Source organism: Pleurodeles waltl, chromosome 4_2 (genome assembly GCF_031143425.1).
Source record: "Pleurodeles waltl isolate 20211129_DDA chromosome 4_2, aPleWal1.hap1.20221129, whole genome shotgun sequence".
Lineage (NCBI taxonomy): Eukaryota > Metazoa > Chordata > Amphibia > Caudata > Salamandridae > Pleurodeles > Pleurodeles waltl.
The window spans coordinates 943,482,091-943,496,709 of record NC_090443.1 but is presented as its reverse complement, the minus strand read 5'-3'; the positions used below and the strand labels follow the sequence as shown (position 1 = coordinate 943,496,709).

Genomic DNA, 14,619 nt, shown 5'->3' with positions numbered 1-14,619 from the left:
AGGGGAACACATTGAGTGTGCACCATATTAGTGCACGCAAAGCAAGCCACCTCATAAACCTAAACAAATTCTGTGCTGTTTCATTGTCTTTTCTTTTTTTACACAAATCCAAGAGGGGAACCTGATCAAAATTAAGGGCACCCTTTTCTTTCATGCATGCCACATGTGTTGCATGTTGTGTTGTGTCCTGACCAAATGAGTTAAGTTTGACTAACTTCATTCCAGGGCATAGTTTCTAAGTCGTGATGAAAGCCCTGGATCCGATGGCCATCCCAACTTGATGTAGGGCTAAAACACATTAGGACTTACAGACAGGGTATATAGACCATCATCTCCATAGACACCACCTATTTTTTTTTAATCATACCAGGAACACCATGAATAAAAGTGATACCTGGTGTTCTAAGGTATTTTTAGCCCAAGACCCCGGCATGAAAATTATCCAAAGTGCTCCCTGGCACATTGTAGAGCCCATCCTGATTTTTAGGGACAAGGATGTGGCCTGAAGATGAAGCATGACACCAAAGACTGTGAAAAGGTCTACCCAACAACACAGTGTGATGTCCTGAACGTGGATATAACTTCACTTTGTATGCATCATTGATCCTCCATGATCCGCAAGAAGAACAGGTAAGCCTGTAGGATACCTTTTTGTGAAAATATAGTGCAGACACAGCCTTTGTGCAAATTATGGTTCTCACAGCAGGTAGTAATGGTGCTGACTTCAACCCTAGACACAATCAAGTGTGAAGTATCTGCACTTGGCTGTTATTTGCCTTCCTTAAGTAGAAGTTATGGACAGACAATAAGGAAGACCCAGACAAGAAACTTCTTCACCACTAATCACACTAATGACTTATCCTTCCTCCCATTCCATCCACCAAATGGCAGTGGCGGCTGGCAGCTTTAGGAGGTAAGGGATTGGGGGGAAGCACACACACTCATTCTTTCACACACACACGTGCGCACATCCATTAACAACACTCATAACATTCAAACATGCACGCACGCACCAAACATTCATTTTAAAAGATCACACACACACTCATTCTTTCATACACACACGCATGCACATTCATTAACAACACTCATAACATTCAAACGTGTACGCACGCAACAAACATTCATTTTAAAAGATCACACACACACACACACTTACCTTCAGCCTCAGAGGTCCCAGGAGGGTTTGGCCTGCTGCCTTCCCTCAGCCAATGAAGGAAGGCCGCAGTCCCAGACTCAGCGCAAATTGGGATGGGTCAGTGAGACTGCCGACCCCACCTCACTCTGTGATGAAGTGTCACTGATTGAAACTTGCCGTGGGCGCTTCAGGGCTTAAACCTGAAGCACCCAGGTCAAAGTCAATGGGTGACGCTTTCCTCGTCACCAAGGGGATGTCCTCGAGGCACCTTTGCTGAGCCGAGCAGGTCACGCCCATAGGAGCTGCAACCTCCTCAGCCAAGCAAAGTTCAGCGCAGGCAGCCAGGAGTCTGCACAAATCGTGCATGTCTGCTCCTGGCTGTCTGCTCCTGGCTGTCTAATCTGAACATGAAGAGTGTCTGTCAGGCTGATCTTTGTTCAGCCTAACAGACACTCTTCATGAGGTGCAAAAAGTGGGGAGGGGCCGTGGCCCCTCAGCCCTAAAGGATGGGCTGCACATGGCAAATGGTAGTGTTCATGAAAATATAGCTATTATTCCTTTGCTGAAGCGTGTTCATGGAATTTCTAAAAGGAGCCCTGTATGCATCCTCTCATAATTCTGTGTCTGGGTCTTTACCCTCCAGCTTCAGAAGTACAGTCAATAAACTTTCACTGTCAGGGGAATCCATATGCATCATCCATCATTTTCCATACTAAACCAGGGCCCACTGATCCTAGAAATCATACATGTCTGCAGCATACACACAGAATGTTGGTGCATGGGCCTGGGTGTAGAGGTTTTCCATGAGTGTGAGCAGTTGGTCACACTCCCTAAAACAGAAAACCGCTCTGCTTCAGACTACGAATCTTTAAAAATCTGTATGCTGCCATATCTGTGTGCCATATCTGTATGTCAACAGGACATTGACAGGAGTCCCATGTCATACAAAAGGCATGTTTGGAGCTTCCTTCTAGGTCACAGAGAAGATTCTTCACACTTGAACATGGACATGCGTAGGCCTCAGCAGATATGCTAGATTAGCATTCTATCTGGACCAACAAAAAGTCAGAATATCAGTTTCAAGTGCAGTCAGGGCAGGGGAACAAGCTTTTTTCCCATGTAAGAGATGTTGCCATTCTAAAAGCTCATACCAAACCTACAAGTCAAAGGAAGTAAGGTAAACACACCCTGCTACCTTTCCAGCCATAGGTTCTCTGTACAAAATCAAAGAATATGCTTATACCTTTTGCTTGTTTGCAAGTTTTGAGAGATTGCATCTCCTAATGTAGTGCCTTGTTCACAAAAGTAAGTATTTCGTGGAGATCTCGGCAAGCAAAGATATCCATTGCAATTAGATGGAGATCTCTTCATGGATGTAATTCATCATTTCCACACAGAGATCGTGACCTAGATTTACTTTTGCCACCGAGATAAAGATATCCTTAAAAGAACTGATAGGGAATATAATTGAAGTTAAGAAAAAACTAAATGATTTAAGATATATTTATTTATTTAAAAAAATGTAAAACACCTCCCCCTAGCTCCTCTTCACCTTGGATTATCACAATAACAAGATACAGCACACCTGCGCAAAAGGATAACGCCATGCTACACATTTTAAATTGTCTATGTCTATTGTTTTTAATAATAAATGATATTATCAAACTGTTAGGGCACCACTTACAGTATCAGTAGTGAATAAATTACAAGCATCGTTGCTAGTTTTTGTCATTGTTATCTTTAATTTCACTTTAATTTACCATTAAAACTAAATTGAATTAGATTACATGTAATTTAATGTTGACAAAAATTACATACAAATGTATAAGAACATTGGAATGTTGGGAGCTCTATTGAAAACAATGAAGTGCTCCAGGTTTCTAATGGCTGATAGAAGCCCGGAGCGCCAACAGTCTAAAGTTTTTGTTCACAGCTGTTGCTGTGAACAAAGGCCTTACAGAGCCCATGGGGTTTACAATCCCCTTTTGTTTCCCCAGGCCTTGTGTTATTTATTAGAGCATTCTGCCCTCTAGTGGCAGAATGTTCTAATAGCCTTATAGCCCTCTGTAGCTGGGCTATACTGGCATTAAAGTTCTGCTCTCTTGTGAAAGGCCCTCGCCTCGGCTCAGGCCTTTAACGCTGGAGCAGGCCCTTAATTGTTGGTACAGTCCACTATGGTGGGCTATAAGGCTACATTATAACATGGAATTTATTTAAATATATTTTATCATATATTGTTCATATATGTTGACAGTGCTAGTATTATTGTCTATGTCCACTGATTCTAAGAGAGTGCATTTCAGTACCAGTGGATGGCCATCTATGGTGCTAAACTGGACTACATGTAATCCCATTACTGAAGAGCTAGGTCTGTACTTTTTAAAATGCATTTGTCCTACTAACTTGTGGGTGTGTTTTATACTAACATGTCCACCCACTCCAAACCACCTCCTATAACTTCCATAACACATCCATGTATCAGTAATTTTTCCCTGTTTTTCAACCACTCCCTCTTGACCCTCCAGAATTGATTACATTTGTCCTACTAAATTGTGGGTGTGTTTTATACTAACATGTCCACCCACTCCCAACCACCTCCTATAACTTCCATAACACAATCCATGTATCAGTAATTCTTCCCTGTTTTTGACCACTCCCTCTTGACCCTCAAGAATTTATTACAAAAATGTATATCTCTGTGTGTGAAGATCTCCATACCAGCAGTGGAGATCTTCAAACAGAAAAAATAGAGGAGACGGAGAACACCAGTCTCATGTTTGTGAAATGCATTTTAGAGTACATAAAGTAATACTAATTTACATATTCAAAAGGGGTTCTGTTGAATAGTGCCCCAAGTATATAGACTTTGATTCCTCATTTTAAACCCAGCAGGAGAGAGAGAGATCCTCTTGCTATAGTGTCCTGGATATATAAACTTTAATGTGTTCTTTACCTCCATATTGAAGGGAACTGGAGGCACGTTGTGATCCAGGTGGAAAAGGTCCTCACATAACAGAGCTCTCATACACAGAGTCAGGCTGTCTACATCCCTGGCCATTGGCCCAAGTGACGCTGGCACTAAAATAAATGAGAATGATGTTACTTATCATGATCCACAAAACAACTGTTTAGATGTGAAACAGACACCTCTACATCATGCCCCAAGTGGATCAAAGGATCACTTGACATACCCCTCATGAACTGTCTTTACAAATGAGCTGTCTAGTAGGATATATGCTGGTTTCTATTGGTTGGGAAATGGGATCTCATTCCTTCGACAAAGAGCGTCAGTGTTTAATCTGAAACATTTGAAAAGCTACTGATTTCCATGCCTACCTGTGCCGTTATCTAAAGCTGAAACTTTCCTTTCCCTGGATGATGTAAGTGCATCCTACTTTGGGGGGAGCGATTCCACACATTCTGCATCATATGTTGCCTCCTCAATAGAGAAGAGGTAACACAAACACAGAATTGATGATCATATTACACTGCCATACAGAGGACTTGATTCAATTTTTCTCTTGTTCCTCATCCATAATTATATTTTGTGGGCAATCAGTCAACTTACATGTTTCTTGAGATAGCCCAAAGTATGACTTGCAGAAGGGAGAAGGCATTGTTATGGAATTTGGTATAGGTATGTGGAGTAAAATGTCAGGTAAACTAGCACGAAACGCCATACCAGAAGATCAAGGCTTAGATTCATGAAAAGTGGGAAGTGACACTTTTCTTGCATCCCTTAGCTCCCCCCTAACACCACCATGAGTGTGCTGTATTTAAAATATGGTGCACCATGGCAGTAGTCATGGGGACTAGCTTCATACTTTTTATGCTAGTCTGGCGATACGCAGGACTAGCCTCAAGAATTTTGACACAAATCCTGCAAAGCACCCAGAGGCCCATTGAACACAATGGGAGCCTCTTTTTGAAGCTTGCACTTAGCAGGCATTAATAATTGTAGATAAAAATGGCACAAAGGAATCTCATAGATTTCTTTGTGCCATTTTTACAGTGCCCTAGCGCCAGAACCCACCCTTGCATACACTGTGCCTGGCGCAGGCATAATGTGGTGCATGGGGTTACAAAGTGGTGCAATGCAAGCATTGGGCCTCTTTGTAACTATGGCGTGGTGTTTTTGCCCTTCCAACGTCACATTAGCGTAAACAAATGATGTTAATGTGGCATTGAAATGGCGCTAGCCAACCATACATGTGGCTCAAATATACAGCTCCATTGAGGATGTTTGCCTTAATGGATTATGGTCAACAGTTACTTAAGTGGGTTGACCAATGTATCTGACATGAGTTGATTTTACCTACATTCTTTGAGTTTCTTGCTGCTCATGGCTCTCAGCTATGGATCACTGATCAAGTGACATCCAGAGAGAACCAAATACTGTCTGCTGAAACGATATGCTACCAAAATATAGTGGCGAAAATATCAAGTATCATGAGCATACGTTCATATAGTATGTACAGATTTACTATTCTTAACTCTATCTACATAATTTGAACATGTGTGCGTGTCATTTATGTGGCAATAAGTAAAGCAAACCTTTACTTAACTATATATATAGATCTATATTTATAATATTTTGGCCATGATATTCTAGTAGCACACTATTCTGAAATCAATATTAAGGTGGCACATGATCACAATGATCATTCAATATTTCAGAATACACCTCAAATTAGACTTTTGTTTCACCATAGATTTATTCTGGCATTAGATAAATGTGATGAACTAAGAAATGCACATGTTTCTGCATGGCGTTCGATGCCTTCTAATACTGCCTTACCTCCCTAAAGCAGCTTTGGCATTGATGTAGAATCTATTTTGGAAGAAAATGCCTGCAGGAGAGCCAGACAACTATTACGCCAGTAAGACGTTTAATAAGCAGTAGATGAGAATACAGAGGTCTGTATTTCTTCAAAATTAAGGAGGCTCATGTGTCATCCTTATCCTAATGACTCCTTCAAATCTCTATGAGTTCATTAACCCAGGTGACTGAACATCACCAGCTGCAGGTTGATATGTGTGCAAATACCACCCAACTACACCTGCATCTGCGGAGCGAAGGAGGGAGTCAAACCAACAAACGAAGTATTCCCATTTCCCATCCACAGGGACGATCCTACCCCTAACGCAACATGTTGGCAATCAAGGAGTAGTTTATTAGTCTGATATATCCATTAAGCCTTAAATTAATACAGTGTGCAAAGGGCCAATCGTCCAACTCTCCCTGCCCTGCAAAGTTGTAGCACTGCTTCAAACAACCATTGTGTGGATCATGGCACTGCCTAATGTCTGTGAATAGGCACTAAGGAAAGCAGTGGTCATGGCACGAGCTAATACCTGAAAATAAGCACTAAGCAAAGCATTGGCCGTGGCACACCTGTTGGAATGTGACCTTTAAAATTAATATTAACATGAGAAGCTTGCAATATAATGTGTAATGAAGCTGCATAGAAAATATGTTAACCTGGAAAATAATGCATGCGTTTGAAATGTGCCCACGAGGAGTGGCCATCCAATGTATACGATGATTAATGAAATGGAATAATGATGAATTAACAATGTACTAATGTATGACTTTGTTTTAGCATTAAGGGTTAGGTATTAGGGGTTTCGCTAAATTAATCACTAGGCCTTAGTTAGCGAGGGTCTGGGCCTAGCTGCCTGGTCTCATATTAACTGTGTTTTCCTAACGTGCAATGTGCTGTTCTCCTGAAGGACACAAAGCTGTACTTTTCCAGAAGCTAGAGATGTGTGTGTAGCTGTAGTAAATTCTTTCTCATGGGACCCGACTTGCTCAAGGAGACATTCTTGCCAAATGCAACAGTGTAATTTGCAACAGGTGCAAGGTGCCTGGACTACGAGAAGACAATGGGACTACTGACTGGAGCGTAAAGTGTAACTTTTCTTACCTGACATTCCACCCGATGAAGACGTCAATCACAGGAGCCAATAGGCTGCATGAGAACTGTGTTAGGTGAAAATTCTAATAAGGTGCGTGGAGAATTATTTGACAGAGATAATGATGCACCAAAATGTATCCAATTGGGAACTATGGGCTAGTTCAACTGTTTTAATATAATCGCATGACTGAAAGAGAAATCGGGTATTATTGGGACATTCCTCGCCATTCTTCACTGCCCCTTGCCATTCTACCGAGAAATTATTATACTTTGAGATTTTGCTGTTCTGGTATCTTAACCATCCTCTTTTGAATCCTTCCCTGATACTGACTTCTCCTTATGAGGAAAGAGCCTATTCTTAGATATGCCATACTGAGACTTTGCCCCGTCCCATTTATGATGATGATGAATCAACTGATGTCCTGAGGACGAAGACTGACGCTGTTTGCTGACTCATTCTTGTGGGTAACTAGCTGATGATAATTGTAATTGTCTGTTTGCCTTTACTTTCTAGGTACCAACTGCTCTTTTGATAGAGGCCATAGTTAGATATTTTTCTAAATTTGTGTTTGCTAAATTGTTTTGCATGAAGACCAACATGCTGATGCTAATTTGAGGTTAGTTAAGGAATTCACTAATATCGAATGCAAATAGACAAATGACTAAGATCTTGCTTTGTTGAATAATGTACTAATGTTACTCTGCTACAGTTGACTCATAATACTGTTGTGCTTCATTCTAATGTTCATGATCTATGCGTTGATAAAATTATGCTCTGATTGCCAAGTTATAGTGGTTTTCATGTGCTTGTTGATATTGAAACTAATAAATGTGATATTAGATTGTAACTAATAGGGAATAAATATCCTAACTCATAACTAGATGTGTGTGGTTATTCATGGCTGAGAAGTCATGGTGTGTTCTCTGTATTGAAATATATTGAATGACATTGATTAGCTGAATGAGTTGTTATTGTGAATACTGAAGGAGTTAGTGACAAATTGATTGCAATGCTAAACGGATATCTCGTTCTGGGAAGTCTCCAAACGTGGTCAAAAGGTTCATTGGCCTAAGACGTGTCTCCTTGTAAGTTTACTTATCAAGGTTCTGACGCGTTATCACACCCTAATACATGAAAATAGACACTAAACAGTGGCCATGGCACTACCTAATGCATGAAAAATCAGGCACTTAGCAAAGCAGTGGCGATGGCACAACCTAATATATGTAAACAGGCACTAAGCAAAGCAGTGGCCATGGCACACCTTAATACCTGAAAATGTGCACTAAGCGGTGGCACGACCTAATACATGTAAATAGGCACTGAGCAAAGCAGTGGCCATGGCCACACTAATACCTGAAAATAGGCACTAAGCACTGGCCATGGCACGACCTAATACATGTAAACAGGCACTAAGCAAAGCAGTGGCCATGGCACACCCTAATATATGAAAATAGGCACTAAGCAAAGCAGTGGCCATGGCACACCTTAATACCTGAAAATGTGCACTAAGCAGTGGCACGACCTAATACATGTAAATAGGCACTAAGCAAAGCAGTGGCCATGGCCACACTAATACCTGAAAATAGGCACTAAGCACTGGCCATGGCACGACCTAATACATGTAAACAGGCACTAAGCAAAGCAGTGGCCGTGGCACACCCTAATATATGAAAATAGGCACTAAGCAAAGCAGTGGCCATGGCACACCTTAATACCTGAAAATGTGCACTAAGCGGTGGCACGACCTAATACATGTAAATAGGCACTAAGCAAAGCAGTGGCCATGGCCACACTAATACCTGAAAATAGGCACTAAGCACTGGCCATGGCACGACCTAATACATGTAAACAGGCACTAAGCAAAGCAGTGGCCATGGCACACCCTAATATATGAAAATAGGCACTAAGAAAAGCAGTGGCCATGGCACACCTTAATACCTGAAAATGTGCACTAAGCGGTGGCACGACCTAATACATGTAAATAGGCACTAAGCAAAGCAGTGGCCATGGCCACACTAGTACCTGAAAATAGGCACTAAGCACTGGCCATGGCACGACCTAATACATGTAAACAGGCACTAAGCAAAGCAGTGGCCATGGCCACACTAATACCTGAAAATAGGCACTAAGCACTGGCCATGGCACGACCTAATACATGTAAACAGGCACTAAGCAAAGCAGTGGCCATGGCACACCCTAATATATGAAAATAGGCACTAAGCAAAGCAGTGGCCATGGCACACCTTAATACCTGAAAATGTGCACTAAGCAGTGGCACGACCTAATACATGTAAATAGGCACTAAGCAAAGCAGTGGCCATGGCCACACTAATACCTGAAAATAGGCACTAAGCACTGGCCATGGCACGACCTAATACATGTAAACAGGCACTAAGCAAAGCAGTGGCCGTGGCACACCCTAATATATGAAAATAGGCACTAAGCAAAGCAGTGGCCATGGCACACCTTAATACCTGAAAATGTGCACTAAGCGGTGGCACGACCTAATACATGTAAATAGGCACTAAGCAAAGCAGTGGCCATGGCCACACTAATACCTGAAAATAGGCACTAAGCACTGGCCATGGCACGACCTAATACATGTAAACAGGCACTAAGCAAAGCAGTGGCCATGGCACACCCTAATATATGAAAATAGGCACTAAGAAAAGCAGTGGCCATGGCACACCTTAATACCTGAAAATGTGCACTAAGCGGTGGCACGACCTAATACATGTAAATAGGCACTAAGCAAAGCAGTGGCCATGGCCACACTAGTACCTGAAAATAGGCACTAAGCACTGGCCATGGCACGACCTAATACATGTAAACAGGCACTAAGCAAAGCAGTGGCCATGGCACACCCTAATATATGAAAATAGGCACTAAGCAGTGGCCATGGCCCAGCCTAATACATGAAAAAACAGGCACTAAGCAAAGCAGTGGCCATGGCACGACAGAATACATGTAAACAGGCACTAAGCAAAGCATTGGCCGTTGCACACCCAAATACATGAAAATAGGCACTAAACAGTGGCCATGGCACGACCTAATACATGAAAAAAGGTACTAAGCAAAGCAGTGGCCATGGCACACCCTAATACATGAAAATAGGCACTAAGCGGAGGCGATGGCACAACCTAATACATATCATAGGCACTAAGCAAAGTGGTGACCATGACACGATCTATATCATACGTTCCATTCCCACCATGCAATGGAAAGGAAAAGGTAATACAAAATGCACCTCCCCCCTCAAAAAAAAAGAAAAAAAAAAAAAAAAAATGCACAGTTGCTTAGAATTAAACCGGACTTTAATCCTTTAAGCCACTGAACGGGCTCGTGTTAGTAGGATTTGGAAGGGAAACAGAGACCATGTAAGAGCCCCGGGTGAGGAAGGAGCTGTAAATCAAGTCGTCAGACGAGCACCGTTACTCCACTGAAGATGGATCATGCTTAGAATTTGATGCCAATAAACAGTTTCACAAAATGGTTTTATTTCAGCACATTGCAACAGACTCCGTTTACCTGCAAGTAGGCCATAAACAGGACTCGCTACTCCTTTGAAACTAGGAAAAAATATGATATGTTAATCAGAAACAATGAAAGGTCACAGTCGAAACGCTCATTTCAAACACATCCCCTATAGTTTCTTTAGTTAAAGAGGCATTATTTAGGTTCAGGAGGAGGTATCAACCTTCCTGATAGGGGTGCAACTACAATTGGTGCAGTGACACCGGGACCCAGAGCCGGGAGGGGCCCAGTACCCCTGACCTGAAGTTAAATGAGAGGCCGCCCTGTAAGAACGTTTCAAACAAGGAGCCGGGACTTGTGTTTAGTCCTCGTGCGGGTGGGAGCGGGAACGGTGAGGAGGATGTAGAAGACAAAGGAGAAATGTAAGAGAAGAAAGGGATAAAAAAATGAGAGGGTGAAAGACAGGATGGACGAAATATTTAAGGATCAGAGACAAAGGGAAACGATGTAATTACGAGCAAAAGGAGCAAGAGAAAAGCAAAGGTAAGGAGCCAGAAATAAGGATCTCAGTAGAGATGGAAGGTAGGAAATAAGAAGGAGGAAGATTTGGAAGCGAAAGACGGATGAAGCAGAAAGGGAGGAAAAAGATGAGAGAGGGAAGGAGAGAAGGAAATACAGGTTGAAAGGCTAACTTTGAAACCTTTACGCAGGGGCGCAGCTGCCTTTAGTGCAGCAAGTGTAGGGGTTGTGATTGGCCCACTGCACCATCCTGGGCCTGTCTTCCTCGCTTTCATTAGGGCATGTGACACCCAGGCTAGGCCACTACTTCCTGCATGGCTCTGGTTTAATTACCTTCAGTGAGCCCACACTATACTCTACATTTAATTCACATAAACATACACACGTTTTGGTCTATTATGTATGCCTAGACAGATGTATCAGAATTACATAAAACCTGCCCAAATATATGGCGCCATTAGGTAGGGTGCATTGGAGTGTACCTGGCACTGAGTCCAGACAATTACACCGATATATAAATTCCACTTGTCAGCAGGTAACATGCACACCCATCTTCTGGGAGACGGGGCTTCACCACATGAATACATACACAGAAAAGGCATGTGTGCAGTAGACTCACCTCAATTGAACATCTTCAGGGGCATAAGAGTACTTCACATTATGCATGGCTGAACAGTCCTATGGGCACAAGTGACCAAGACCATATTGAAACCACAAAGGGCAGTAATGATTAGCAGAGAAGTAACTGAGTTGTAGAACAGTCACTATTACACTGCACCACCTTTTTAATTGAGCAGCAGGCAGAAGTGAGCTGCACTTTGGCACAATTGAGCCACATTATGAAAACAAGTTGAACAAGTCAGGTGCAGAGTTGGAGCAACTGAACTTCACAGGGACAGAACTAACATTCTTGAGCGCCGCCACTGTCTTGAGCTGAATAAATCATGTAATTGGACAGCACAGGTGGCACATTTGAGCACCACATATGGAATAAACCTGTGGTTGCCAACCTTTTGACTTCTGTGGACCCCCACTTGATCATTACTGGAACCCGGGGACCCCCACTGAATGATTATTAGAATCCAGGGACTGACTGCTGGGACCTAATCTGTTAATATTGTTTAGTTTTCTAAGCAGTCACGGACCCCCTGAGGAGGCTTCGCGGACCCCTGGGGATCCCCGGACCACAGGTTGGGAATCACTGGCATAAACCATTATCACAAATGGCATAATTCAGTTGCCAGAGTAGCAGCAGAGGCACCACAGCTACTGGCATAACTGAGTAGAACAGCATAAATAACTGAGATGCACCACTTCTGTAAGTGAGAAGCATCATAGCCATATTTGCGCTGTTAAACAGGCCATATGGATACTCGAGCAGCGTATCTGACATAAATGAACATAACTGGGCAGGACTTTGGCAGCCTGGCAGCACCACTGCTCATTTGAGTACCACCGAATCTTGAAAAAACATTCTCTTTGCAAAAAATAATAAGTTCCTGGCCCGCGATCACACGCACCCAGGCACATCCCTTCATTCCCCACATGCATGTCTGCCAGAGTCCATTCCTAAAGTATCTCTTCCCTATCACACTGATGATACATCTCTACCCTTTTTCCCTTCCGCCATTGAGATAGCACTCTACCTTTACGCCACAATCAGTATTTTTTTGTTCAACATATTCTATACCGCAAAACATCTGCTATGAAACTGTTGGGCAGACATGTACCCATACCGAAGAATGTCAGTTTGTTGTGAATATATTTTTGTAGGGCTCATTCACAAAATGGTCTCCAAAATATCTTATGCAGTAAATGTGGCCCTAGCCTCTCGCCAGTTATCTATTTGACCAGGAGAAGAAATTTTGCCTAAAGCCATATGGCCTGTTCAGCAGCGCAAACACCCATGACACCCTCAACAACGCAGAACACATGCACTTCCTAATCCACATAAACAACAACACCACCCTCAGAGGTACACTCGTATACAGACCACCAGGGCCACGCCCCCCCTTCTGTGACACCATTGCTGACACCATCAGCCCGCACACCCTCATCCCCACAGACTACATCCTCCTCGGCGATTTCAACTTTCACCTGGAGAACCCCCACGACCACAACTCCTCTTCCCTCCTAGACAACCTCACCAACCTCGGACTCAAGCAACTGGTCACAGCACCCACTCACTGAGCAGGACACACACTTGATGCAATCTTCACTTCGAGCCAACACATAACCTACACCCACACCACCGAACTCCACTGGACCGACCACCACTGCGTCCACTTCTCCTTCGCCAAACCCCCCACACACCACCACCACCAACCCACCACCCCCGACTGCATGTGGGACAAGATCCCTACAGAACGCCTGAACTCCCAACTGGCACGGAACCCCCCCCAACACCAACGACCTCAGCACTGCGGCACATAACCTCACAAAATGGATCACCACCTGCGCAGATTCACTCGACCCCCTCAGAAAAAACATTACCACCCGCAACATCAAGAACGCCCCATGGTTCACCTCTGAACTCCAAGATTCTAAGCGCAAATGCTGCAAAGCGGAGAAAGCCTGGCGACAAGAACCCTCCACCACAAACTTCTCTATCCTCAAAACCTCCATTCGCAACCACCACCAACTCATACGCACCACCAAAAGAGCACACTACAAGGAACGCATAGACAACAACTCGCAAAACAGCAAAGAACTCTTTACCGTCATCAAAGAGCTCTCCAAACCCAAAGCCAGCAACCTAGACCCCATGCACACACAAACCCTCTGCAACTCCCTCTCAAACCACTTCCACCGCAAAATCCTGGACATACACAACAGCTTCATAACACACACACCCACCACACCCCCCCCACCCGTCCAACACAGACCCCCTTCACACCCCCCCCCAGCCTACTCACCACCTGGGCCCCAACCACCGACGAAGAAACGGCAAAAACAATTAATTCCATCAACTCTCGATCACCCTCTGACCTCTGCCCCATCGGATCTACAACAAACCCAGCCCAACCATCTCCCCCAAACTTCGAGACATAATCAACAGCTCATTCGACACCGCCACCTTCCCAGACCCCTGGAACGACACGGAAGTCACCGCACACCTAAAAAAAACAACGTCGACCCAGACGACCTCTCCAACTACCGCCCCATCTCTCTCCTCCCTTTCCCTGCCAAGGTCGCTGAGAAACTAGTGAACGCCCATCTATCCCACTTACTCGAGGAAACCACACACTCGAACCCCTCCCAATCTGGGTTCCACAAGAACCATAGCACGGAAACTGCCCTCATCGTAGCACTGGCGAAATCAGAACCAAAGTCGACAAGGGCAAGACCGTAGCACTCATACTCTTGGACCTCTCCGCAGCCTTTGACACTGTCTGTCACCAAACACTATGTACACGCATCCACAACTCTGGGATTCGAAAGCCCTAGACTGGCTCACCTCATTCCTCACTGATAGAACCCAAAAAGGCCGCCTCCCACCCTTCCAATCCACTGCCACCAAAATCATCTGCGGAGTCCCCCAAGGATCCTTCCTCAGCCCCACACTC

General features: G+C 43.8%; 1 protein-coding gene across 1 annotated transcript in view; it reads right to left on the bottom strand.

Annotated features, from left to right (window-relative positions):
• LOC138293503 (vitamin D3 hydroxylase-associated protein-like) overlaps positions 1 to 14,619 on the bottom strand; it is a 290,584-nt gene that overhangs the window by 136,875 nt on the left and 139,090 nt on the right. The window contains exons 5-6 of the mRNA XM_069232742.1: positions 10,589 to 10,629; positions 4,092 to 4,216 (exon numbers count right to left, since the gene is read on the bottom strand). Of these exons, the coding sequence (XP_069088843.1) occupies positions 4,092 to 4,216; positions 10,589 to 10,629 (166 nt within the window). The remainder of the gene's footprint in view (positions 1 to 4,091; positions 4,217 to 10,588; positions 10,630 to 14,619) is intronic.